The sequence below is a fragment of the Saimiri boliviensis genome, chromosome 6, assembly GCF_048565385.1.
Source record: "Saimiri boliviensis isolate mSaiBol1 chromosome 6, mSaiBol1.pri, whole genome shotgun sequence".
NCBI lineage: Eukaryota > Metazoa > Chordata > Mammalia > Primates > Cebidae > Saimiri > Saimiri boliviensis.
In genome coordinates this window covers 70,752,925-70,780,810 of record NC_133454.1, presented here as the reverse complement: position 1 = coordinate 70,780,810, position 27,886 = coordinate 70,752,925, and the positions used below count along the sequence as shown (strand labels likewise).

Genomic DNA, 27,886 nt, shown 5'->3' with positions numbered 1-27,886 from the left:
AAGTGAGGAGACCTGAAACAGAGAGGTACAGACAGCAGCGAACCCTTCTGAAAAACCAGTTGGAATCGCACCCCAGTCAGACCCCAGATCTTGTCTGTGCCACAGAACCATGATTTGTCCTCATGTGTACCCTTCTCAGTAGCCTCAGACCAGAGATCTTCCAGAGGCTTGTAAGCCCTGCCCAGGGTGCTCGACTTCTCCTTTCCAGGCCTGCCATGTGCTTGTTGCTCCCAGCCGTCCACAGCAGTTGAGCCTGCTAAGGGCTGCGCAGGAACCTGTGGGAGCTAGCAACAAGTGGGCAGGGGCAGCTGGATACAGGTACCTGGGTCAGGAAGACAGACTCTGTGCTCTTGGAGTCCTCATCTGATGGGTGCTCTGGGCTGAGGTGGACAGCTGTGTCACTCAGGTGGGACAGGGTCTCTTCGCTATGCACAGTGGAGTCGGAGCAGATGGGAGGCAGCGGCACGAAGGTCCGGCGAGACAGGGAAAGGGCTTCCAAGCTCTCAGAGGGCATCTCTGGCATCACAGAAGTGCTTTTGGTAGTGGGCAGATCTTCAGCCAGCTCTGCCTCTGGCTCTAGCATATCCATTGAGGGAGATTTGGTTGTGGCCACGTGTGGGTGATGGAGCACCAGTGGCTGCTTCGGCACCTTTAGGATTTCGGTTTTCACCTGTCATGGAGGAGGGCCAGAATGGATTTGCTTCCTATTCAGGAGTCTCTCCTCCTGGGCCTCACTAGCCTACGGCCACTTGTATAGCAGCCAGAGCACTGGGTAAGGACTGAGTGGGAGGCGGAAAGGGAAATCATACTTGTTGGGCATCTATCATGTGCCCCATGCATGACATAAGTTGTTTTATTTCTACCTTGAAACTACCCAATGAATAATTATCCTTAATTTTATAGATGAGGAAACAGGAGCTTAGAGAGGTAAAATGACCTGTCCAAGTCAGAGTGATTCGGCCGTGTGCCTCGATGATGTAATTCCAGTCCTGGGCTCCAGGCTTTCTGCTGCATCTCTGACCATATGTTACTCTGGCCCTCAGTAGTTTGGCTCTTCAGATCAGGGTTTAACATGGTGCCCTTGGGCTTTCCCCAGGGACTCCAGAGAGGGTGTTGGGGAATGGTCCTGTATTTTCTGGAAGATGGCAGCACCAGGCCCCTTTCAGGATGCTGGTCCCTATACCTTACATAAAATTGGAAAGATCTCTCTGAAGGTCAGGACCAAGAAAATAACTTTCTTAATTAGTAAAAGCCTGTGGCCATTCTCTCCCTCGTCCTCGGCCTCAGCTGCCAGGAGCTGTCCATGTGTCCAGTTTACCTCAGCTGGGCTTAGTTTTTTCTCCCTCCCGCTTTACACAGTGGATTGTTTTCACTCTTTGTCAGAGGTATTTGGTTCACTTCTATCTGTACTTTTACTGAGAGATGTTAAGTTGTGTAGTGGACAGATTCCAAGCACTGTAGTTAAATGTGGGCTGGATACAGTTCTATCCTCTGAGCTCCCACTTCCTCCTTGTGCCTCTCACAGAGTTCCGCCAAATAAAATGGTGCGTGCAAATGTACCTAACGGACTAAGGAGGGTTAAGGATGGCTGTTTTATAAAATACATTACTTTTTAAGAAAATATTTCCGCCGGGCGCGGTGGCTCAAGCCTGTAATCCCAGCACTTTGGGAGGCCGACGCGGGTGGATCACGAGGTCGAGAGATCGAGACCATCCTGGTCAACATGGTGAAACCCCGTCTCTACTAAAAATACAAAAAATTAGCTGGGCATGGTGGCGCGTGCCTGTAATCCCAGCTACTCAGGAGGCTGAGGCAGGAGAATTGCCTGAACCCAGGAGGCGGAGCTTGCGGTGAGCCAAGATCGCGGCATTGCACTCCAGCCTGGGTAACAAGAGCGAAACTCCGTCTCAAAAAAAAAAAAAAAAAGAAAGAAAGAAAATATTTCCTTTAGGAAAACATGTAGAACCTCAATGTTTATACTTGAAGCCTGAGGGATCCAGAGTCTTTGTCTGATCCATGCCACAAGGCACAGGGCACGGCACAGCACCATGCCTCAGCATCTAAAACCAAGCACCATGGCTTGGCAGCTGGCAGGAAGGGACATTTCCCCTTCCCTCTCATGGCTCTGTGTGAGAGAAGTGCTAGAGGGAATGTTCTTTCTTTAGCCCACCGCTACTTTCCCCACCCCTTCTCAAGGGAGGAATGGGTAATCTAACTGGTCAGAAGTTGAGTCACTGGGCCCTGCTTCAGTGGTGGGCTGGATTACTGCTCATCAATGAGACCAGGCTGTTTTATTTTCCATTTGTGTCCTCACAAGCAAAGGGCTCACACAGCTTCTTGATTACAGACCTGCTCGGGCAGGTTATCCATTTTCCTCCGGTCTGTCCATGCCTGGGTGTGAGGGGAGGCCTGCAGCCTTTGTCCGAATAACCCCAGGAGTCTAATCTGCACCTCTAGCCCCATCTCTGTATGCCCACTGTGGACATGCAGGCATCCCCAGTCTGACTTAGGACTAAGCCACATTGTCCAGTCTAGGATAGAGGGTGTTACCTACATTAACAAAGCATTGATTTGTTTCTCATTGGGCCACTGGCATCTGTGTTTAAATTATTTAGCTCAGAAGTTAGAACGTTTTATGGAAGGAGGTGTGAGGGGTCCCCTAGGATCCAACGCTAACTTTTAACAAGTCAGTTCACCTCTCGGAGTCTGTTGCCTCATCTGCTGTGAGGATTGTGGGATGGCACGGATGCAAGTGCTCCAGAGTCCTGGGCACGGGGCTCTGTAAAGGAGAGAGCAGATTCTGCCCCTCCCTAGCTGGCTGATAGGAAGTGATGGGGCAGATCCTGTAGAGGAGGTAACAGACAAGGAGATGGATGATGGAAACCTTGGAATTTCTATTTCTGAATTCAAATGCTTGTCTAGTCCTCTGAGGACTTCAGACAAGAGCCTGGCTGGACAGAGGTGGGCTGCAGAGTGGGTGGCAAGGAAATATCTGTATTTAACTTTTGGGATCAGCAATGCTCAGCCCACCTTCTGCTTGTAGAAAGACTAAAGTTCAGGAGGGAGGAACACATCACAGAAATTTTAAGAGGGATTTGACTTTATGGCAAAGAAAGCAGACTTTTCTCAACATATGGAAGCACTTCCTTAAGATTCAGGCAGGAGATGTATTCTGGTCCTGGCTTAGCCTTGGTTTTTTTTTTTTTTTTTTTTTTTTTTTGCAGAGACAGGGTTTCACCCAGGCTGGTCTCAAACTCCTGCCCTCAAGCAATCTTCTCGCCTTGGCCTCCAAAGTGCTGGGATTAGAGGCATGAGCCACCACATCTGGCCCATAGCCATTCTCAATTACTATAGGTGACTGTAGCTTGCATTGGTGAGGGTTTTGGGAGTTTAAAATATATCTGTTGTTTCATCCAATGCTCTTCCCAGAGCAAGGAAAGGAGAAGAGGCAATGCTGAACCTAATGGAGAGATTCCAGGCACTGTGAAGAAAGCAGCTCTACAGCCAGGTTGGTCTGCATGTGTTATAATAGGCTGCTCTCTTCCTGGGGGTGGAGTCCTGCCTTGGGAGCCCTACCTTCCGTGAAGCCTTCTGAGGCATCAAAATATGATGCTTAGACTTTACTGTCTTCCTTCGAATTAAGTGGATTCCCAGTCGCTCCTGGAGGAAGCTCTTCAGCAGTGGAGGGACCCCTGGTGCCGTGATGGGAAAATAAGATTACTATTAGCTAAAATTTATACTGGGGCTTACCATGTGCCAGGCACTATCAAAACTGGTTTACATGTATTAATGTAACTTACTCTCAACCTAGGAGGTAGGTACCTCATTACTGCCATTCAGCAGGCAAGGAAACTGAGGCAGAGAGGCTAAGGAATTTGTCCAAGGTAATAAAGATAGTATGGAGCAAGGATCAGAGCTTCACTGGTGTCACTCCAGGGCCCAGGGCTCTAAAATGCCTCCAAGCTCCTATATCTTACACAGTGGCTCCACTGCTGGCCCAGCACCACTGCATTTAGTGTCCTCTGAGAAGGGAGGGTCCTGCAGTTGGGCCTGCATCCCTCTGCAACTGGGAAGTAGGAAATGAGGTCATGACAAGACTGTTTCACAAAGCAGGGTGTAGTTCAAAAGAGTTCATACAGGATCTACAGAATTCCATCTTCCATTCCCAACTCAGACTCTTTCTTACTGTGTGACCTTGGGCAGATAACGAACCTCCCTGAGCCTCAGTTTCTACCCCTGGCTATGGGGACAATAATGCCTGCCTCACAGGGTTACTGTCAGGATGAGCTGGTACAGAGCTGTTTCCTCCATCCCCCAATGTACCATGAACCTTGTCCCCCCGACAGAGTAGATCCGAAGATTGAGGTGGGGATGAAGGTGCCACGCTGCTCCTTGGGCACTGGGTCGAGAGGGGGCAGGTTTGCAGGTACTGTACCTCGTGTATGGGCCACCAGAGGGTTGTTATGAAAGACAAACTCGCAGAGAGATGGGAAGAGAGCTACTGGCAGGACAGCATCCTCCTTTGCAATCTGTAATGAATGCAGGAGAAACTCTCAGGTTGACACCACTCATCACCTCTGCCCAGGTATGTCTAGGCCCCTCGCTGCAGGGCTACACGCTTGCTAGGATTGGGGATGGGACTGGGTCAGACATGCTGCTGTGGATGGCACTCGCTGCTGGGCGATGCCTTGTCCCTGCAATATTACTTGCCCATGTGTGGAGTACCTTGCCCCTCCTGTCTGAAATTCCACTGTCAGTGTTGCGTGTTTGAGAGCTAAGAGTTTTTCTCTCTTCTCCATGCTGGATATGTAGCCTATATCAAGTATTAGGGAAGCTGGTGGCAAAACAGTAAGAAAAAACACATTTGTCACAAGAACAAACTCTTTGCTCATAAAGAGTTTGGGGCCAGGTGCGGTGGCTCAAGCCTGTAATCCCAGCACTTTGGGAGGCCGAGGCGGGTGGATCACGAGGTCGAGAGATCGAGACCATCCTGGTCAACATGGTGAAACCCCGTCTCTACTAAAAATACAAAAAACTAGCTGGGCGTGGTGGCGCGTGCCTGTAATCCCAGCTACTCAGGAGGCTGAGGCAGGAGAATTGCCTGAACCCAGGAGGCGGAGGTTGCAGTGAGCCGAGATCGCGCCATTGCACTCCAGCCTGGGTAACAAGAGCGAAACTCCGTCTCAAAAAAAAAAAAAAAAAAAAAAAAAAGAGTTTGGAAGGTTGGCAGGGCATTGACTTTGACTTCAGGATACAATTCGTCTGACACTTCATCTTCCTCAACACAAACCTCTACATACTCCTGATGGCTCTTCCACTGAGGCCATTCCTGGACACTGATCTGGGGATGGATAAGGGGAAAGGAGGACCCACATCTAAGGGATAAGTAGAGCCAGTGTTAAGGGAGACCTCACGGCTGTGTGGGACACAGAGAATGCCCTGTGAAGCCAGCCTGCAAGTGGTGGCTTACTGGCCAACCCAGCCTCTGAAGGGCAAAAAATATACAAGCTTTGTTGAGCAGACAGCCTGGAAAAGCTGGGGACCATTTTGGTGAGAGTGTCTATTAGCAATGGAAAAATATCAGGGACATCAAGATCAAAGTGGCCAGAATGGGGCACTGGCCTATCAGACCCCTGCACACACTGGCAGGTATCGGGTCAGACATAGGACCCAATGAAGATACTAAAATCCAGCGACTGGAAGAGGGAGGGCAGTCTAGCTTCCTTCGCAGCATTACTGGACAGCACTAGATTTCCACTGAGCAACTAACTTCACTTTCATTTTTATTCATTCAACCAACAAATATTTACTGAATACCTACCATGTGCCAAGCACTTTTTTGGGAATGAGCAAAACAGGACACAATTCCTGCCCTCAAAGAGCACTGTCCAGTGGGAAACAAGCACTGGAGAGACAGTAACACAGGAGAATAGATTTACAATGTGGTAAGTGTCACAAGAGAGGCGCATGAAGTACCAGGGTGATCTGACCTAGTCAGAGAGGTAAGAGGTGTCTGAGACCTGAAGGAGGGAGAGGAGGTTTAACTAGTGAATGCAGTGGGGGATGGAGTGTGTGGCAGAGAAACTTCTGTATTAACCAAAACCATTTCTCTACCTCTAGCACACAGATTATATCTCCTAGCCTCCCAGGCAGCTATGTGTGGTCATGTAACCCGGTACTAGCCAATGCAACTTGGGTGGAAGTAGTAAATGCTACTTCTATGCACAGTCCTTACCCTCCCGTACCTCCTCCACTTTCCTCCCTCTACCACGGTCCCCCTGCTCCACCATCTAATGAGATACATAGGATCCAGGTGAGTACTGTTAAGGCCCTATGGGATGACAAAACATAGCCAGGGGGAAACTGGGTTTCTGATCATGTGGAAGGCCATTTGCCAACCAGGAATATCCATGATTGACTTTGTAAAAGCAAGAAATACACTTTTATTGTGTTAAGTCATTAAGATATTTAAGTTTGTTGCAGAGAGGAGGTATTCTCTACAAAGAGAAAAACGTGTGAAAGGCCTCATAGCCTGCTGGAGGAGTTTAAAGAAGGCTAGTATGACTAAAAGTATATAGAAAGAGGGTGCCTGGTGTAAAATGAGGCTGGAAATGCAAGTAGGGGGCAACCCAAAGGTGGTTTAAGATTTTGGTCTTTGGAGGAATCTGGGCACTGATCTGGGGATGAACAGGGGAGAGGAGGAGCCACACATCTAAGCGATAAGTAGAGCCAGTGTTGAGGGAGACCTCGTGGCTGTGTGGGACACAGAGAATGCCCTGTGAAGCCAGCCTGCAAGTGGTGGCTCATTATAAAATTAGATGGATTTTAGAAATATGAGGACCTAAATTTGACAAGACTTGGTGATGAATTAGATATTAGTGGGGGCGGGGGTAGATGGGAAGGAGTAAAGGAGAAAGAAGTATCAAAGGTGACAACCAGGTTTTGGCGTGAGTAACTGGATGGAAGGTGAAGCTATTCACTAAGATAAGGAACAATGAAATAACATAAAATTTGAAGAAAAAATTTATTAATTTGCTTTGGGTATTTGTATGTTGGCGGTACCTTTGAGGCTTCCAGGTAGAAATGTCAAATAGGCAGTTGGATACATTGGTCTGGAACACAGAAGAGAGGTCTGCATTAGAGTTGGAAATTTGTGAGTCACTGTTCATGGGCCAGTGGGTATCTGAAGTCATCCCTGTGGTGACAGTAGGGAGTGAGAGAAGAAAAGGGACTAGGAGTAGGCCTTGAGGGACTTTAACATTTGATCTTCTGGACCAGGGATCGGCAAACCTTTTCTGTCAAAGACAGGAAGTCTAGTAAACCTGCTAGTCTAGGCTTTGCAGACCATATGGTTTCTGTTGCAGCTATTCAGTTTTACTATCGTTGCACAAAATCAGCCATAGACAATTCATATGTAAGTGTGGTGGCTCTTTTCCAATAAAATGTTATTTATGGATCCTGAAATCTAAATTTCATATAATTTTAATGTGTCATGAAATTTTATCCTTTTGATTTTTTCAATCATTAAAAAATGCAAACACCACTCTTAGCACACAGGCTGTACCAAAACCAAGATTGGCAAATATAGCCCATGGCCCAAATATGGCCCATGATCCATTTATTAAAGTTTCATTAGAATATTGCCTTTCTCATTTGTTGCCATATTGCCTTTTTTCCTGCAAGGGCAGAGTTGAGTAGTTGCAACAGAGTAAAATATAAAAGTCTGCTGCCATCTTCTCTAGACCTCAGAGATAGACGAACCAAAAACAGTGCCAAATGTTTTGATAAATGACTCTCAGGGTGGTCAAAGTGGGTGCACGGTCTCTTGCGTGCAAATCAGGGGATCAAGAGACAATCACTAAAGAATGGGAGATGCAGAATTTAATTTTGTCAGGATGCAAAGTTACATTTACCCAAATTAGGTCATTAAAAAGTTGAAGAAAGTTACAATTAAAAATTGATAAAAAGTTGAATGATACTCAGGTCATGTGTGTCATATTTTCTGTGAAATTAAGCTCAGCTGAAAGGTATGGGCTTAGGATTCTGGCTGACATAGCAAGTGGAAGTCTGGCCATGGGGCTAGTCTGTTCCCTCTAGGGTGAGCTGAATGCTTCTGCAGATACATTCAGGTTCCAATGGATAACTTTACATTTCTGCTCAATCTTGTTGGGTTAAGGAGAGTATAACAATCTGTCACATTTATGAACTAAGTATTAAAGAACAAGTGAAAGTTATTATTTTACTTTTGACATGAAAATTTCTAGTGAATATTCTGAGTGATTTTCTGATGAATATTCTAGATGTATAAGTTCTGTTTAAAGGCAGAATTTATTTTGAAGCTTGTAACTTTAATAAATTGAATATTAATTTCAACACAGGTAGTGGTAATATTTGACATGATGAAAACATCATTCATGAGGCTGGGCGCAGTGGCTCACGCCTGCAGTACCAGCACTTTGGGAGGCCAAGGCAGGTGGATCACGAGGTCAGGAGTTCGAGACCAGCCTGGCCAATATGGTGAAACCCCATCTATAATAAAAATACAGAAATTAGCCAGGTGTAGTGGCAGGTGCCTGTAGTCCCAGCTACTCGGGAGGTTGAGGCAGGAGAATTGCTTGAACCTGGGAGGTGGAGGTTGCAGGGAACTAAGATCGTGCCACTGCACTCTAGCTTGGGTGACAGATTGAGACTCCATCTCAAAAAAAAAAAAAAAGAAAAATCATTCATCAAACTTATTGAGCACCTATCATGTATCAGGTAATATTCTAGATAATGAGCATATAGATGTAAGTAAAACGAAGTCCTAGTGCCAAAAAAGAAAAGCACATTCTGGTAGTAGATATGTGACAATAGACAAAAAGACATAATACGTAGGCTGGGTGCAGTGGCTCACACCTGTAATCCCAGCACTTTGGGAGGCCCAGGCGGGCAGATCATGAGGTCAAGAGGTCGAGACCATCCTGTCCAACATGGTGAAACCCCGTCTCTGCTAAAAATACAAAAAGTAGCTGGGCATGGTAGCACATGGCGTGCCTGTAGTCCCAGCTACTCAGGAGGCTGAAGCAGGAGAATCACTTGAACCCAGGAGGCAGAGGGCCAAGATTGTGCCACTATACTCCAGCCTGGTGACAGAGTGAGACTCCGTCTTAAAAACAAAAGCAAAAAAAAAAAAAAAAAAAAAAAAATACGTTAGGTGGTAACTATCATAAAGAAAAATACCATTTAAAGACTAAGGTACAAACATAGAAAAATGGAAAGAATGCTGAATAACAAGAAAAAAACTGAGTAACTTATAAAATTATAACTTTTCTTGAGTCCGGTAGAGAGCTAAGGTCTCAGGACAATCATGTGGCCTGAAATCTAAGGAAATACTGGCACCTCCAAGGAGAGATGGGACACGGACACTGGCCTGCCTGTGACAGAATGTGGCAGATGCGAGTGCCACACAAGCACTTAAGAAGAAATCGGCTAAAAATTTTAGTGAATTTATAAAGACCAAGCTTGGCCTAGAGTAAACTCCTTTAAGCTGCAAACACCCAGAGAGTTCACACTCACTAGTGTGAGAAAGATTGGAGGCAGGAGAGGGATGGATGACAGCATTCTTCAGTGCTGTGGGCCTGGAAGAGGCAATGGCTACCACTAAAAAAAGGCAGGCGGCCCTACCAACCCTTCTCCATAGTGAACAAAAGGCTATGGCTGCCAAGGAAGATCAGCAAACCCTGTCAGCCTGGGGCCTTGCATCTTGGGTAGGGAAAAAATTGAAACCTACTACTCTTGGGGTTGGAGCTGGAAACCAACCTGGGCCTAGTACATTAGAGGTCTCCTACTGCTGGGGAGGGTAGGACCACTGAGAAAAGCCCATCCTCGAGACACAGGATTGGTCCCAGGGCTGCCCGAGACTGGGGCTAAAGCCTCCCTTTGGCCTCTACCACCACGTGTTACTAGAAAGCACTAAGGAGCAAGTAAAAGCAGTGAGGAGATAAACTCTGAGGTACAGGCACTCGGGGAAGGATGAAAGCTGAGGACAAAACAGGAACACTGAGAAAAACACTCTGGCACTCTAGGAAAAACCAACTTACATGGTGTCTAAAAGAGACAGCTTAACTAGAAAGATATAAATAGGTTGCAAGTAAATGGATAGAAAGAGATATACCTTGCAAACACTAAGTATAAGGACGCTATGTAGCTGTATTTAAATCAAAAAAGACATCAAGACAAGGATTATTATAAGAGGCAAAAAAAGGGCAATTCATTATTATAAAAGTATCCATACGTTAGGTAGATATAACAATTCTTCTAAATGTATATGCATCAATAGCAGACTTCAAAATATATGGAGTAAAAACTGACAGAACTAAAGGGAGAAATAAGCAGATTCACAACCACATCTGGAGATTTTAACACACTGCTCTCAGTAATTGATAGAATAAGTAGACAAGAGTACAGAGAAGATCCAAGTGACATGACCAACCACCTTACCCTAATAGCTGTAGAACACTTTGCTCCAAAACTGCAGAATAAACAGTTTTTGAAATGCACAGTTTTTGAAATGCACAAAATAAACAGTTTTTGAAATGTTCACCAAGACAGACCCACCATAGGGTGAATCATAGAACAAGTTCAAATAAATTTCAGAAGAATGACATCTTACAGATTATGTTATCTGCACACAAGATAATTAAATTAGAAATAAACAGTTACAATGTACCTTAGAAGAGCCCCATATATTTGGAAATTAACTCACTTCTAAACAACCTGTGGATCAAAGAACTCACAGGAAAAAGTGAAAATAGTTTGAATGAAAATAAAAAGAAAATATATTACAATTTGTAGGATATAGCTAAAGTAGTGCTTGAAGAAGAAATGTAAAGCTTTACATGCTTATATTAGAAGAAAGGTCTAAATTACCTAAAATTATACTGCCTAATATATAAGAAAAAGAGGAGCAAATTAAAGTCATTCTAAGTAAAAGAGAAGTACAGTTATGAGCAGAAATCAATGAAATGGAAAACAGATATCCAGTGAAACCAGCAGTTAGTTTAATAAGAAAAAGTCAATAGAAGAGGTAATGTCTAACTATTTTGGATCAATAAAAGACATAAATTACCAATTTCAAGAAGAGGGACCCATGATACATCTATGGTCCACTGATTTTCGGCAAGGGTATAAAAACCTTTCAGTGGGGGAAAGAATAGTCTTTTCAAGTGGCGTTGAGAAAACTGGATATCCACATGCAAAGGAATGAAGCTGATGCTTCTCTCACACTATATAAAGATTTACTTGAAATAGAACAAAGACTTAAATGTAAGAGCTAGAACTATAAAACTCTTAGAAGAAAACACTTGGGGAGTTTAGCTGTACCAGCTGCTTGCCATGGAAGGAATGTAAGCAGAGTATCTTACAAGTTTCTTGCATTTCAGACTTGAGTAGGGCTTAATTAGTGAGATTTTACAAAAAAACAAACAGGATATGGATATTGGAAAAACATGTTAAATCTGTCCCATGGACTTTATATCTGCCGTTCCCCTTAGGCTACAACATTTCTACCCTCACTTGACACACCCTCTTCACCTGATTAAACTCACTGATTCAGATCTCAGCTTAAACACCACTTTCTTGAGAACCTTCCTTAATCCCAAGTATTAGGTTAGATACCTCCCCTCCATCATTTACATCATAACACAGTGAATTTCTGCAATAACACTAAGCATGCTTGTATTGTGATGATTTGTCCACATCAGTCTTCCTTCTAGGTGATAAGTTGCAAAAGGGCAGAGGCCAAGTCTCTTTCCACAGCTGTATACCAGTGCCTAGCACAGAGCCTGACACTTGGTAAGTGCTAAGTAAATATCTGTGACTGAAGAGATGGACTCCTACCTTGACCTGAACTCCTTCCACTTTCCCCACCCTGAGAATTCCTGAGCCCTTGTACCTATAATGCAGGGAATTGAATGGAGGGTTGGTCTTTAGACCAGAGCAGCTTGCATCCCACCCCTCCCATCTGTGCCCCTGAGGAAAGAGTAGAGGAGCAGAAAGTCACCTTGTTGTAGGCCAGGCTAAGGTATCTCAGCTCTGGGAAGGGTGGGGCCAGCGTCTGGTTCCTGGCCTTCAGTGACTTCACAGGAAGAATCTCAAATATGGGAGGAAGTGAACATATCTTGGTTTTCTTGGAAAGAAGGAAAAATCAAAATCAAAGTGCTCAATAACAAATAACTTAAGGCCACTAAAGGCCAACAGACCCTTTCAATGGAATATGGTGGAATGAATGACCTTCCTAGAGAGACTTGGCCAAAAGAGGCATGCAGGGTCTTAAGGGTAGATGTCACCATGGGCCCAGAATTCTGGGTCCAAGTGCTCTTAGATCACATGATGAGCTAATTTTGGAGCATCCAGAGTTCCATTTTCAAGTTTTCTGTGGCCACAGGATACTAGAGCACTGGTGCAGACACCAGAAGCACTTGGTCTCCACCCCTTCCCTCTGCCCTACAGCAGCTTACCCTGAATTGGCCCTTCTACATAGTTGGGCTAATTCTCCAGAAAGCAAAGGGGCAGGTGCTTGTGTTGTTAAGGGAATTTTCCCAGTGGGGAGAGGGAGAAGGAGGTGTCTTGAGCCTTGGACACATGCTCTGATGGGCTAGCCACCATCCTCCAGTGGAGGTTCTTCATCTGAGGATGAAACAACAGTCCTGAATGACCAGCCGGCCCATGGGGGCTGAATGTGGCATGCTGCATCTGAATCCTTTGCAGGGTCATGTTCTTTTCATACAACCCAGACTACTACAGGTGCAACATACTTGATCAAGCAGAAAAAGGTAATTGTTGGTTTAACTATACATAACCCAGAACACTCACTGATTCCTGAGTTCAGTGGGACCAAAGGGTAGATGTTGGGCTAATGGTTAGGTTCAGATGGACTATATTCTGTTCTTAGTTCCATTAATCACTATGGAATGTTGAGCAAGTCACTTAAATGTGGCTTGTTCATTCAGTGAACATCTGTGGGGCATTTACTTTGGGCCAAGTGTTTTGTACCCTTTTGGGTCAACTTGTAAAAACTACACAAGTGGACATGTCAGTCATGGGTGAGAGTTAAATAAAAGCCAGTGATGGTGTTTGGGAACTCTGACGACTCGCCTCTCCCAGTGATCCCAAGGCAATCTCTGAGATGCAAGAGTGGAATGTTGTGGCAGTCTGATAAGGCAGTCTCCTCCACTAGTAATTCCCTACTTGGAGCAAAGCTATGTGAACTGAAGTGGGTAAGTCAGACTGGAGCACAAAAAAGGAAAAGCCAGAGAGTCAGGATGAAGAATTTTCTGAACCAAGGGCATAACTGGCTCTGCTCGGGGCAGAAAGGGCCCTGTCTTAGAGGGGGATGCATCTGATTTTAATGGAGAAAGGCCACTAAAAGTCTCAACTATCCAATTCACTTTCTAGATTTTCAGATGTCAGAGAGCTGATCTGAGCACTGAGCAGTCCTACAAATGACTGGTTCATGTCTGTAATCACAGTACTTTGGAAGGCTGAGGCAGGCAGATCACGAGGTCAGGAGATGGAGACCATCTTGGCCCACGTGGTGAAACCTTGTATCTACTAAAGTACAAAAATTAGCTGGGCATGATGGCACACACCTGTAGTCCCAGCTACTTGGGAGGCTGAGGCAGGAGAATCGCTTGAACCCAGGAGGCAGAGGTTGCAGTGAGCCAAGATCGTGCCACCACACTCCAGCCTGGCAACAAAGCAAGACTCCATCTCAAAAAAAAAAAAAAATTATCTTTGATTTCTGTGGTAGACTGTTAATTGGCCACAAGTGCCTCAATCCCACATACATGCCCTTTTGCAGTGTGACCTGGTTGCTCCTCCCATTCAGAAGTGAGATAATGTCTCTACCCTCTTTAGAAATTAGACTGGCTGTTATATAAGAAACAATTTGGCTGGTCCTTGTCCCAGGTTCCTGGCACTGAGCTTCTAAAACCCTTGGAATTTTCTGAGTGATAGGAGTATCTTTGTTATGCAGGACCCCTTGAGTCACACCTGAATTTATGGTAGTGAGATGCCTCAGGATGGAGGCTGGCCATGCCAGAAAGACTAACCACGTGACTAGAGGGTTGGAGCTTTGCGCCAGCCTGACCACTGGAAAGGATAAGGGACTGGAGATTGAGTTCTATCAGGTAGCCAGTGAGCCTCCATTAAAAGCTCTGGACTCTGAGGTATGGGCGAGCTTCCTGATTGGTGAGCACATCAATGTGCTGGGAGGGAGACATGCCCTGATTCCACAGGGAAAGGGCATGAAAGCTCTCAGACCCTCTTAGACCTCACTGTATATGCCTTTTCATCTGGCTGGTCCTGATTCATTATCATATATAGCTGGGCAACCCTCGGCCCACAAACTGGTGCCTGTTGGGAACTGGGCTGCACAGCAGGAAGTGAGCAGTGGGAGAGTGAGCGAAGCGTCATCTGTATTCACAGCTGCTCCCCATTGCTTACATTACTTCCTGAGCTCCACCTCTTGTGGGATCAGCAGCAGTATTAGATTCTCACAGGAGCACAAACCCTATTGTGAACTGGGCATGTGAGGGATATAGATTGCACACTCCTTATGAGAATCTAATGCCTGATGATCTGTCACTGCCTCCCATCACACCAAGATGGAACAAGGAGAACAAGCTCAGGTCTCCCACTGATTCTACATTGTGGTGAGTTGTATGATTATTTAATTATATATTACAGTGTAATCATAGAAATAAAGTACACAATAAATGTAATGCACTTGAATCATCTGAAACCACCCACCCCACCCCAGTCCATTGAAAAATTGCCTTCTACAAAACTGGTCCCTGGTGCCAAAAGGTTGAAGACTGCTGCATTATAGTAAAACTGTAATTGTAAGTATAACCCTTTCCTGACTTCTGTGAATTGTTCTAGAAAGTTACTAAACCTGAGTAGGTTGTGGAAACGCTTGAATTCATAGCCAGTTGGTCAAAGTGTGGCTAGCCTGGTGACTCCCAAATTTGTGGCTGGCCTCTGAAGTGAGGGCAATCTTGTTGGGAACTACCCTCACTTGTGGGGTCTGCTTAATTTGTGGGGTCTGCAGGAACTCAGGGGTCAGTGTCAGAATTGTACAGCAGTGTAATAGTGGGCTTTTGACTTGCTTTGATCAAAAGAATGTGGAGAAGTGACACTATTTCAATTTCAGAACTTTCAGTTTACCCTTGCTGTCTTGAAACTCTGATGCTATAATGCAACCATACTGTAATGAAGCCCAGGAGACAAAGATTGTAAAGAGAAAATGCCAAGCCATGCCAGCTGTGGACCTAAACCCAGCCCCTAGCCCCACTGCCAGCTAAATGCAGTTGCATGAGTGAGCCTTGGCAAAGCCAGTAGAATCACCTCATCAACTCAATTGTGAGTGGTGAAAAATAATGAATTGTTATTGGGTTGGTTTGGTAAGCAGCTATAGTTAACTGATAGAATTTCTCACGCAGTTGTATCTGTGGGGAGGTTGTATACTGAGCTACCTCTCAAGGATGCAGGTTGGCTAAATGAAGAGATGTTCTATTTATTGTAAATGAGTTAATCAATATTTAGTTTACGTGCACCAGTTTCCATGAGCATCTGCCATGAGAGGGGGAAAAAAAATTCTGTGCTGACAAAAATCAAGGGTCTAAGTCTGTGACATCAAGGATTAGGTCTTGGATAGTGGTGTTTCTGGCAAGGACTTTGCCAGCTTTGGGGGACTCTTGTTAGGGAGCTCCTGGTAGCCGCCCCACTTCGGTGCCAATTTTATCACTTGAGGCAGCTGCCATTATTACATTATGCTAAACAGCATGTAAGAACAATGAAAGAGTAGGCAGGTAAGGTCAGGACTTGTCTGTCTGTGGCCAGCACAGGACCTGGTACATGGTAGGTACTTGGCAAATACCTGTTCATTCAGTGGGGTTCCTCAGTGTCACCTACAGAAATGACTCTCATGGCTCCATTAACTCATTTGGTCTATTAAAATTAATATTCTAACTCAGGAACACAAACAAAGTAGTCAGCTCCTACCTCTGAGGTTGAAAATCCAGGTTGAGATGAGAACACAACCTCTGAAACAGAAGAAAAAGAATGAAGGTTGGTGAGAGCACTGACTGACGCCTAGAGCACCCAGGCTATAGCTCTGCCAGCCACTGTGTATAGCGGGGCACCTCCTACAGGGAGTCCTCATTGGTCCTCGGCTCCAGTGCTAACTAGGAAGAGGAGCTGGCTGTGACATGCACCAGGTAATAAGTCTTTTTGCACTTAGGATAAAATACAAACTGCTTATCCAGACCTCTGAGGTCCTGCATGATCAGGCCCCTGCCTACTTCTTCAATCTCATTTCATGCTACTGTCTCCCTCACTCACTGTATTTCAGCTACACTGACCTTCTTTCAGACTTTAAAACACACAATCACTTTCGAGCTTCAGAATTACTGGGGAGTCCATACTGAACAGAAAGCTAATCAACTGTCTTAGAAATGTATATAGAAGACATTCTGTCAGAGGATTTGGAAATAATATTTGTAATATTCGAAGAAACAGAATGTGTTAAGCCAGTGAATTCAGGAGAGACACCAAGAACGACCAGCATACAGTCATAAGGAGGAGGCTGCAGAGTGATTTCATTCTTGGGACCATCAGAATGAGATGAGCCAATAAAATAGCTGAGTTCAACCTAATATAGCATAGCATCTGCTGGGACTAGATCCTGTGCAGACGTTGCTCACCTTGAGCCTAGTTAAGCGACACCTTCTACATGTTAATGATATTGCAATGAGAAAAAGGTCACATGAAAATGAAGAAAATAGTAATAGGCGATGGAACAACATATGGCATAAAGAACTTCTCCTGTGAATGAGGGTCTGCAAGGGAGTTTGGAAAAGCTTTGTGCAATGAACAAAGTAGGAATTCCCTTGGGGGAGGGCCATGGTTGCAAGTGTGGGTGCTAAGCAGTGAACCCTGGAAAACACCTCTAGACAGCACCTCTAGAAAGAGAGGCATGCTGCCTGAATGTGCATCCTGCTCTCCCCACAATCACAGGAATTACTGCATTTTAAGCTTCTGATTATTATTACACAAAGGAACTAAACAATCAAGAATCTCCTAACATTTGAGGGAAATTAACAATATAAAAAAGGGAAGAATTAGCACCTGAATAAAAACAGTTTATTTAACAAAAGTTATAAAAATTTCAAAATAGAATAATTAGTATTCTCTGAGAAATTCAAAGGTTATTTAACTCCTAAAACAAAAGCAGATTGTTGTGGAAGCAAAGCTACTAACAAAGCTGTAAATTTATAATAAAAGAACTCATAAACGTGCTGAATGGCAGAATGGACCCAGTTGAAGAACTAATTTATAAAATGGAAGACTGAGTGGAGAGACTCTGAATGCAAAAGGCACAGAGAAGATGGTGGAATAGAAGGTAACCCACTCATATCCCCTCACAATAACAAAAATCCTGCACCTGCCCACAGTCAAATGTCTCTCTGCAGGAGTCTCAAGATTCAGGTAGGAGTCTATGAAACCCTGGTGGAGCCCAAGACCTTGAAGGATTGTTTTGAGAGTGCAGACGACATCCAAGTGGCTCATCCACAAACTCTTGCTCCCCAGTTCAAGACTAGAAACAGCCTAGCCTTCCAAGGGCCTGGGCTACAGCCACATTTGGCCTGAGCCTGCAACCAAAACCATCTGCAGAGAGGTCCAGCAGGAGTTGTACATGCTAGTGCCTTGGTGGAAAGGCTTGTCTACCCACTGACATCAGTCTTGGCAGTAAGCCTGAAAGTTTCCCTGTTTGTCTGATCCAGGCTGTCTCAGCTGAGGTCCCTGCTCACAGTTTCTTGTACAAGGACCCAGGAGGAGACTCACCCATATCTTGTACCCTGAGGCTCCCAGCTGAGTTCACCACCCTCTGTCCCACAGCAAATTTCACCCAGTCTGAGATCTGGTCCCTCCAGCTGCAATCAGAGAGCTACTCAGAATTTGCAAAGACTTGCTGGACGACACATGCCCCTCTGAGCCAATGAGACCGGGCTTTCTAGCCTTCACCCTACAGCAAATCCTGAGGGCACAGTCTCAACTCTGACCCCTGCCACTACAGTGGAGAATTATCCTGTCTGTGCTGAGACCTGCGGAGAGACACACGCCTGCCTGAGCCAACAAGATGGGCTCTCTAGTCTCCTTCCCATAGCAGATCCCAGCGGGGTCCAGTGTTAGCCCTGACCCCTCCTGCGGCAATCAGGCAACCATCTCATCTGTGTAGAGACTTGCTGGGAGACACACGCCCCTCTGAGCCAATGGCCACCACCTCACAGCAGATCCCACAGTCTAAGATTTGGCTCCTCCTGCTGTAGTCAGGGAACTATTCTTAGTGTGCAAGAACTTTGCTGGGTAATGTGCACCTCCCTGAACCAAGACAGGGCTCTCTAGCCTCTGTTCCATAGCAGATACCAAGGGAGTCTATGGTCAATTCCAGCCCCTCCTGCTACAATCAGGGAATTATTCCTTCTATGCAGAGACATGCTGGCAGATGAATTCCTGTCTGAACCACCATGCCAGGCACACCAGCCTCCAGCCCATAGCAGATCCCGAGGGGTGCCAGTCTCAACTCTGGTCTCTTGTTGCAGTCAAGGAACTACTTTTGCAGGGACCTCCTAGGTGACATACACCTGTCTAAGCCAATGAGATGGACCACCAGCTTCATTCCTACAGCAGATCCCAAGATGGCCCAGTCTTTTTTTTTATTTTATTTTTTGAGATGGAGTCTTACTCTGTTGCTCAGTCTGGAGGGCAGTGGCACCATCTTGGCTCACTGCAACCTCCACCTCCCAGGTTCAAATAATTCTCTGCCTCAGCCTCCTGAGTAGATGGAATTACAGGCACCTGCCACCACACCCGACTAATTTTTGTATTTTTAGTAGCGATGGAGTTTCACCATCTTGGCCAGGCTGGTCTTGAACTCCTGACCTTGTGATCCACCCGCCTCAGCCTCCCACAGTGCTGGGATTACAGGTGTGAGCCACCACACCCAGCAATGGCCCAGTCTTAAATCCAGTCCCTCTGGCCACAGTTGGGACCCATCCTGCCCATGCAGAGACCTGCTGGGAGGCACACATGTCTGGGCCACTGGGACAGTGTTCTGGACTCGGGTCTCCTTGGCCTGCATTCTCACATAGCCCTAGTCCTATCTTTGAGTCTTCCCAGACCCACTTGGGCCAGAAACCCACATCAATCTCAATCTTTGCCAAGACTTGCAGCAAGGCTGGGTTTATACCACTCCTGAGTACTGAGATGCCAGTAGTGGTCCTAGGCTCAAGAAACATAACAGTCAATCTGCTTAGAATCCCTGGAAGTCCCTCTGAAGAAGGACAGGCACAAACAAAGCCAGACTACAAAGGCAAAAATAAATACCGAGTATTTCAAAGCACAGACATCATCACACTTCTACAGACATCAAGAACACTCAGGGAAATATGACCTCACCAAACAGACAAAATAAGATGCCAGAGACCAACCATAAAGTAATAGAGATGTGTGATCTCTCAGACAAAGAATTCAAAATAACTGTTTTGGGGGTATTTTTTTCCTTTGTTTTTTGAGACAGGCTCTCATTCTGTCACCCAGGTTGGAGTGCAGTGGCATGAAATGGCTTATTGCAGCCTCAACTTCCTGGGCTCAAGCAGTCTTCCCACCTCAGCCTCCCATGTAACTGGGACCACAGGCATGCACCACCATGCCTGGCTAATTTTTTGGTAGAACTGGAATCTCACTTTGTTGCCCAGGGTGGTCTTCAACTCCTGGGCTCAATCAGTCTTCCTACCTCAACCTCCCAAAGTGCTGGGATTACCATGCCCAGCCAAAACAGATGTTTTAAAGAAGCACAATGAACTTTAAGAAAACACAGAGAATCAACTCAGAAATTTACCAGAGAAATTTAACAAAGAGATTGAAATAATTTAAAAAATTGAAAAATATAATGAATAAAAAAGGCAATAGAGAAAATCAACAGCAGAATAATTAATCAAACAGAAGAAAGAATCAGCTCAAAAACTATATGAAAATACACAGTCAGATGAGAAAATAGGAAGAATGAAAAGGAATAGAGAAAGCTTGCAGGATCTATGGGACAACATCAAAAAGGAAAATATTAGGATTGCTGAAGTTAAGAAGGGATATAAGAAAGACAAAAGGAGTAGAAAGGTTGCTCAAAGGATAACAGAAAACTTTCCAAATCTGGAGAATGGGTGGGTGTGGGTGTGCATGTACCCCACCATGCCATTACTGCCAGGATAAGCACACCCACTTCCACTGCCACCACACTGCCACTGCCAGCCTGAACGTTAAGCATGGACACCAGTGACCCTGCACCCTGGCCCATGCTGCCACTGGGCCATCCAAAGGATGGCACCTTCAAAGATTGAAAGAGTATCAGTCCACACAGATGAGAAAGAAGCAGCCAAGAACTCTGGTAAATCAAAAAGCCAGAGTGTCTTTTTACCTCCAAATGACCACACTAGTTCTCCAGCAGTAGTTCTTAAACAGGTTGAAATGACAGAAATGGAATTTAGAATATGGAGGAGAATGGAGATCACTGACATTCAGGAGAAAGCTGAAACCCAATACAAGGAATCTAAGGAATAAATAATACAGGAGATGAAAGTTGAAATGGTCATGTTAAGAAAGAAGCAAAGTGAGCTGATACAGCTGAAAAACTCACTTCAAGAATTTCAGAACACAATTGTAAGTGTTAACAGCAGAATCAACCAAGCTGAGGAAAAACTCTCAGAACCCAAAGACCGGCTTTCCAAAATAACTCAGTCAGACCAAAAAAAAAAAAAGGAAGAATGAGCAAAACCTCTGAGAAATATGGGATTATGTCAAAAGACCAACAGTATTACCCAATGGTATCCCTGAAAGACAAGGAGAGAAAGCAAACAACTTGGAAAACATATTTCAGGATATCATCCATGAAAACTTCCCCAATCTTGCTAGAGAGGCCAACCTTCAAATTCAAGAAATGTAGAAAACCCTTGTGAAATACTACATAAGAAGACCATCCCCAAGAAACATAGTAATCAGATTCTCCAAGGTCAAAATGATAGAAGAAATGTTAAAAGGCAGCTAGACAGAAAGGGCAGGTCACCTACAAAGTGAACACCATCAGCTAACAGAAGACCTTTCAGCACATATCAGAAGAGAATAGGCGCCTGTATTAAGCATTCTTTTTTCTTGTTTTTGTTTTTGAGACAGAGTCTCATTCTTGTCATCCAGGCTGGAGAGCAGTGGTGCAATCTTGGCTCACTGCAACCTCCACCTCCCAGGTTCAAGGGATTCTCATGCCTCAGTTTCCCAAGAAGCTGGAATTACAAGCATACATCACAATGCCCAGCTAACTTTTTATGTTTTTAGTAGAGACAGGGTTTCACCATGTTGGCCAGGCTGGTCTTGAACTTCTGGCCTCAAGTGATCCACCTGTCTCAGCTTCCCAAAGTACTGGGATTACAGGTGTGAGCCACCAAGCCAGGCTCAGCATTCTGAGAAGAAAAGAATTTTTAACCAAGAATTTCATATCCAGCCAAGCTAAGCTTTGTAAGTGAAGAATAAATAAGATCCTTTTCAGACATGCAAATGCTAAGGGATTTTATTAGCATCAGACATGCCTTATGAGAGGTCTTGAAAGGAGTGCTACACTTGGAAAGAAAAAACTGTTACTGGCCCACTACAAAAACACACTTTAAGTAAACAGACCAGTAACACTATAAAGCAACCACATGAACAAGTCAGCATAATAATGAGCAAATCCTCACGTATCAATATTAACTTTGAATATAAATGAGGTAAATGACCCAGTTAAATGGCATAGTGATAAGTTGAATAAAGAAGCAAGACCTGATGGTATGCTGTCTTCAAGAGACCCATCTCACATGTGATGACACCTTTAGGCTGAAAGTAAAGGGATGGAAAAAAATCTACTAGGCAAATGGAAAACAGAAAAAAAAAGCAGTTGTTGAACTTATTCCAAACTCAGACAAAACAGACATTAAACTAACAAAGATAAAAGAAGACAAAGAAGGACATTATTTACATAATGGTAAAGGGCTCAATTCAATAAGACATAACTATCCTAAATATATATGCATCCAACAGAGGAACACCCAGATTCAAAAAGCAAGCTGCTTTTAGAGACACACAGAGACTTGGCTAAACATACAATAATGGTGCAGGACATCAACACCCCCATAATAATATTAGACAGATCATTTAGGCAGAAAACTAACAAAGATATTCAGGATCTGAACTCGTACTTGATCAAATGGACACAACTGACATCTATAGAACACTCCACCCCGAAACAACAAAATATACATTATTCTCAGCTGCACGTGGCACATGTTCTAATATCAACCACACAATCAGATAGAGAACAATCCTCAGTAAAGAAAATTTTTAAATGAAATCATACCACACTCTTGGACCATAGCAGAATAAAGTAGAATTACTAAGAAAATTGCTTAAACCCATATAATTACATTGAAATAAAACAACCAGCTGTTGAATGACTTTTGGGTAAATAAGGAAATTAAGGGAGAAATCAAGATATTCTTTGAAACTAATGACAACAGAGGCAACATACTGATACAGGAGGTAGAAAGAAATGATTTAGGCAGATAGGGTAAAAGAGTCCTCAGCAGAGTTTCCCTTTTAGCAAGAAGCAGACCAAGAAATTATTTTTTTTCCAACAAAGAGCAGCCTGAAAAATTGAGCTGAAAACATAGATAAACCAGCTGTAAGTCTGCATAGATAAACCAGCTGTAAGTCTGCATGGGGGAGTGCCAGCAGTTGTGCCAATAGAAAAGGGCTACCTGGGAGCCAGGCATGTCCAACATGGAGGCTCCATCTTCCCTTTTTTTGTTACTACAGGTACAGTAAAGGAAAGGGCAACATGGTACAGGCCAGGTAGAGGACCTGCCTGCATAACAAAAGATTAGCATGGGGTGACCATTTTTTGTGCCCTATGCAAATGACACACCTAGTCCTAACCAGTTTTTCACACCCTATGCAGATGGCACACCTGGTCCAACCAATCTTCTACACCCTATGTAAATCAGACACTGCCTCATTAGACATCTATAAAAGCCCCTGCATTTAACCACAGATCCTACAAGCCACTTCTCTGGGATCCCCCTCTCCAGGAGAAAGGTATTGTTTTTTACCTATTAAACTTCCACTCTTAACCTCACTCTTTGTGTGGCCAGGTCCTTGATTTCCTCAGCCATGAGACAACGAACCTCAGGTATCACCCCCAACAATGAGGCCACTTCATTGTAGGGCCCATCTGGGATCCAAGGTAGATTCACTGGAAGGGTGAGTATAGGAGCAGACCCCAAATCTTTACTTTCATTTTAAGGCCTTCTGCCCTCCATTTTAAAATCAAACCAAAAATAATAGGTGTTTGATGGCCACCTAGATGCCCTTACGGCATGCCACCCATCTCAAGAGTCAGATGACAGGCTTGCTGGGGAGAACTTAGTGAATCCCTCAGTACCCTCAGGGTGCTGGGAATATTGACTCTGTTTCAAACCAGTTTCCTTTCACAGAGAGTCTAGCCATTGCATGGGGCTGGAAGAGATCCAGAGGCAACTGTTAGTTACTGGCCAGGGCTACATTCAGGTGTTAACCTGAAGGCTTCTATATTAACTGCAGACTCTGACTTCCCATTGGGCATCAGTAGCAGGATCTCCAAGCTTTTCCTATTGCATTTTTTCCTTCTTTCCTGTCCATGACTGCCATGTCTCCTATCTTTCTCTGTATGCAATGCTGCAGGAATTTTTACACTTCAAGGAAATAATTCTGTTAAGACAGGATCAGCAAATGCCATGGTAACCAGGAATATAATACAAGAGATTGCCATTTTTTGTTTTGAGATGGAGTCTCACTCTGTCACCAGGCTGGAGTGCAATGGTGTGATCTTGGCTTACTGCACTCTCTGCCTCCCAGGTTCAAGTGATTCTCCTGCCTCAGCCTCCCAAATAGCTGGGACTATAGGCACATGCCACCACGCCCACCTAATTTATGTATTTTTCAGTAAAGACAGGGTTTCACCATGTTGGCCAGGATGGTCTCAATCTCTTATCCATCGTGATCCACCTTCCTCAGGCTCCCAAAGTGCTGGGATTACAAGCATGAGCCACTGCACCTGGCCAGGGATTACCATTTTTGTGATTTTCTAGGAATAGAGGGTCTCCCCTTCCCTAGCAGTGAGCGTCTCTCTCTTTACCCTTGGTCTGGAGATCACATGGTATTTCAAGGTCTACAGCGCCTCCTACTGGAATAGGAATCTTCTTCATGAGGTACTTGTCAGCCTAAACACTCTAGTTCCCCAATTCTCCTCCCTTTTTGTACCCCTCTACTAGAGAACAGGCTTTATGCCCCTTCTGCGAATGAGAAAACTCAACAGTGAGGAGGAAAATGTCCTCTGAAACAAAATTTTAGTTTTGATACCGTCCCATCAGCAGGAAAACTATGATTCAGTTCCTACATTCTTTTAAGGCTCCTATTCTTCCTCCCATTAAAATGGTACTTAAATAGTAAGGGGATTTTATGTCTTGAGGTTAACTAGAACCACTGCCTAACAATAAATACTTTAGTCCAGGCCATAATAACAATATAGAGCTCAACCCAGTAGACTCTCTCCATGAAGGGGCTTTGCCCAAATACAACTGTTACATAGACTTTCCAAAGATCCATCTATCGGGGAGCCACATAGATCATACAAGTCTGGGAAGTCAAAGGGAAATCACCAGTGGAGGATTAGAGTTGTATGGGTAAGTGTGACTGAATCCATCACTTAGCTGCTCTAGATCCATGGCTGAGGGACACAACTGCATCCAAGAGTGGCACCTTTAATGGATGCTGCAGCCCAGGGAACCAAGGAGGGAAAACAGTTGGGGCGATACTTCCATTGTCTTCCTCTCTATCTTGGACCATTCCAAAGGAAGGAGAGGAATGAGGGACTCTATCTCCTCTATCTTTCTAGCCATCTTTAGCCTACACCCCTCTCAAGTGCATTCTGAAGCACTGAGACACCTTTAATCCTGAAACTTTGCTTTTGCACAAGGGCAAGGGCTTCTTACTAGACCTTTGCAAACATTGCACAATCAACCAATTCTTTTAGCCATCATATCAGGCAGTCCCAAAGGGAATGATTCCCCAAAACTAAGAAAGCAACTTCAGGCAGCTATTGAGTATCTTGGCTCTTCTTGTCCCCTTTATTTGGTGCCCCCTCCAATTGCACCATCAGTTCCTCTAGTTCCACTATCTTCAAAACTCCCCATTCTCCCAGCTTCACTGTTACCCCTACAGGAAATGCCCAATGGAGGTGATGCCACTATAGCTCAAGTTCCTGTGTCATTGCATGACCTTAGGCAAATAAAGGGATACTTACGCTGATTTTCTGATGACTCTGACAGGTATATAGAAGGTTTACAAAATTTAACTCAGGTGTTTGACCTCTCATGGAGGGATGTTATGCTGCTCCTAAGCCAAACCCTAACGGCAGCTGAAAAATAAGCAGCTCTGAAGGCAGCAGGGAAATTTGGAGATAAGCAATATGTCTCTTATAGTAGGACAAAAAGGAAAAGAGAAAATAGGGAAGGTGAAGAGATGGGGAACCATCATTCCCAGTAGGGAAGAGAGGCAGTACCTCTTGACAACCCTAATTAGAGCCCTGATGACTGCACAGAAGAATGGAAAAGAAAACACTTTTTAATGTGCATATTGGAGGTCCTATGAAGAACTAGGAGGGTCAGACCTCTTGATTACTCTAAACTGTCCATGGTAAACCAAAAGCCAGATGAGAATCCTGCAGTTTTTTTTTTTGTTTTTTTTTTTTTGAGGCGGAGTTTCGCTCTTGTTACCCAGGCTGGAGTGCAATGGCGCGATCTCGGCTCACCGCAACCTCCGCCTCCTGGGTTCAGGCAATTCTCCTGCCTCAGCCTCCTGAGTAGCTGGGATTACAGGCACGCGCCACCATGCCCAGCTAATGAGAATCCTGCAGTTTTTATGGAAAGGCTGAGAGAGGTCCTAACAAAACGCACCGTATCCCCTGGTTCAGTCAAGGGACAGATATCCCTAAAGGACAAGTTTATTACACAGGCAGCTCCCAATATTAGAAGGAAACTGTAGAACCAGACTATAGGACCAGATATATCTTTGGAAAACCCCCTGAGGGTAGTTACCTCGGTCTTTCTTTCTCTCTTCTTCCTAATCCAGGCCTCCCCTTTTTCCATAGCATGACTGTGACGGGCATCTCAGGAAAGTTTCTAACCCAATATTTTTCTCAATCCCTTAGTTGTAGTTGGGAGGACCTATTATTTACACATGCCTTTTTGCTATGGCTGCAAGTCCCACTCCTTTATTAAGCAGAGACATTTTTGCTTGTATGGGGGGCCAACATCCTTACAACCCCAGAACAAACTCTGTCTCCCCTGATAGAAGCTATTATTAATCCAGAAGTGTGGACAAATCAAGGAAGAATAGGTTGAGCTATGATCACTAGACCAGGAGGCGGCCCTGGGTAAAGACAGGGAACACAAGAGAAGGACAGAGCCTCTAGAAGCTGCTTTGCAGGCTTGCAGAGTCCAGGATCCCCAAGCTGTATCCATTAGTTGCTACCAGTGTGGCAAGTCAGGGCACTTTAAGGAGGAGTGCCCAGGCAACAAGTAGAAGCCACCTCAACCCTGTCCAGCCTGTGGTGGGGACCACTGAGATCAGAATACCCCTGCAGACAGAGGTCACTGGGTTCAGAACCAGTCTCACAAATGCTCCAACAGGGCTGCTGAGTACTGGGCCTCAGACCCCTGGCTCCAGCAGCTCAAACTGTCATTACTGCACAGGAGACCCCAGATGATTCCGAAAATTGAAGGAAAGAAGGAAGGTGAACCTCCTTCTGGACATTGGAACAGTCTGTCTCTTCTCCCTAATCCAGAGCTCCCCTTTTCCCATAGTATGACCATGATGGGCATCTCAGGAAAGGTTCTAACCTGACATTTTTCTCAACCCCTTAGTTGTAGTTGGGAGGACCTATTATTTACACATGCCTTCTTACTCATGCCTGAAAGTCCCACCCCTTTATTAGGCAGAGACATTTTAGCTTGCATGGGGGCCAGCATCCTTACAGCCCCAGGACAAACTCTTTGTCTTCTCCTAGTGGAAGCTGTTATTTATCCAGAAGCGTGGGCAACTCAAGGAAAAAGAGGTTGAATTATAACCACTAGGCCAGTCCAGATCCAACTTAAGGATCTCACTTTCTTTCTAAACCAGAGACAATATCCCCTAAGGCCAGAGCTAGGAAGGGGCTAGAAGCCATTATTAATAACCTGAAAATGCAGGGCCTCCTCAAACCCTGTAGCAGCCCCTGCAACACCCCAATATTAGGAGTGCAAAAATCCAATGGAGAATGGAGACTAGATCAGGATCTGTACCTCATTAATAAGGCCATAGTTTCAATTCATCCAGTGGTCCCCAGTTCCTATACCTTGCTAACCCAAATGCCTGAGGGAACTAAATCGTTCACAGTCCTAGATCTAAAGGATGCCTTTTTCTGTATGAGATTACATCCTGACTTTCAATACCTGTTTGCCTTCAAAGCTCTCTCTGGCCAGATGCCTAGTTAACATAGACAGTGCTGCCTCAGGGATTTTGAGACAGTGCCCCTTGTTTAGACAGGCACTGTCAAAGGACCTCTCTGAGTTTTTGGGGTCTTGCAATATGTAGATGACATACTGCTTTGTGCACCAACGGGTTAGGCCCCTCCAATTTCCTAGCCAACAAAGGATATAAGGTTTCAAAGTTTAAGGCCAAGCTTTGT

The 27,886-nt window shown here is 44.8% G+C and overlaps 1 protein-coding gene across 1 annotated transcript in view; it reads right to left on the bottom strand.

The window, feature by feature from the left end:
* XRRA1 (X-ray radiation resistance associated 1) overlaps positions 1 to 27,886 on the bottom strand; it is a 101,896-nt gene that overhangs the window by 5,498 nt on the left and 68,512 nt on the right. Inside the window, exons 11-15 of the mRNA XM_003923469.4 lie at positions 16,045 to 16,085; positions 12,041 to 12,166; positions 4,436 to 4,529; positions 3,577 to 3,692; positions 323 to 670 (exon numbers count right to left, since the gene is read on the bottom strand). Coding sequence (XP_003923518.3) covers positions 323 to 670; positions 3,577 to 3,692; positions 4,436 to 4,529; positions 12,041 to 12,166; positions 16,045 to 16,085 — 725 coding nt within the window. The remainder of the gene's footprint in view (positions 1 to 322; positions 671 to 3,576; positions 3,693 to 4,435; positions 4,530 to 12,040; positions 12,167 to 16,044; positions 16,086 to 27,886) is intronic.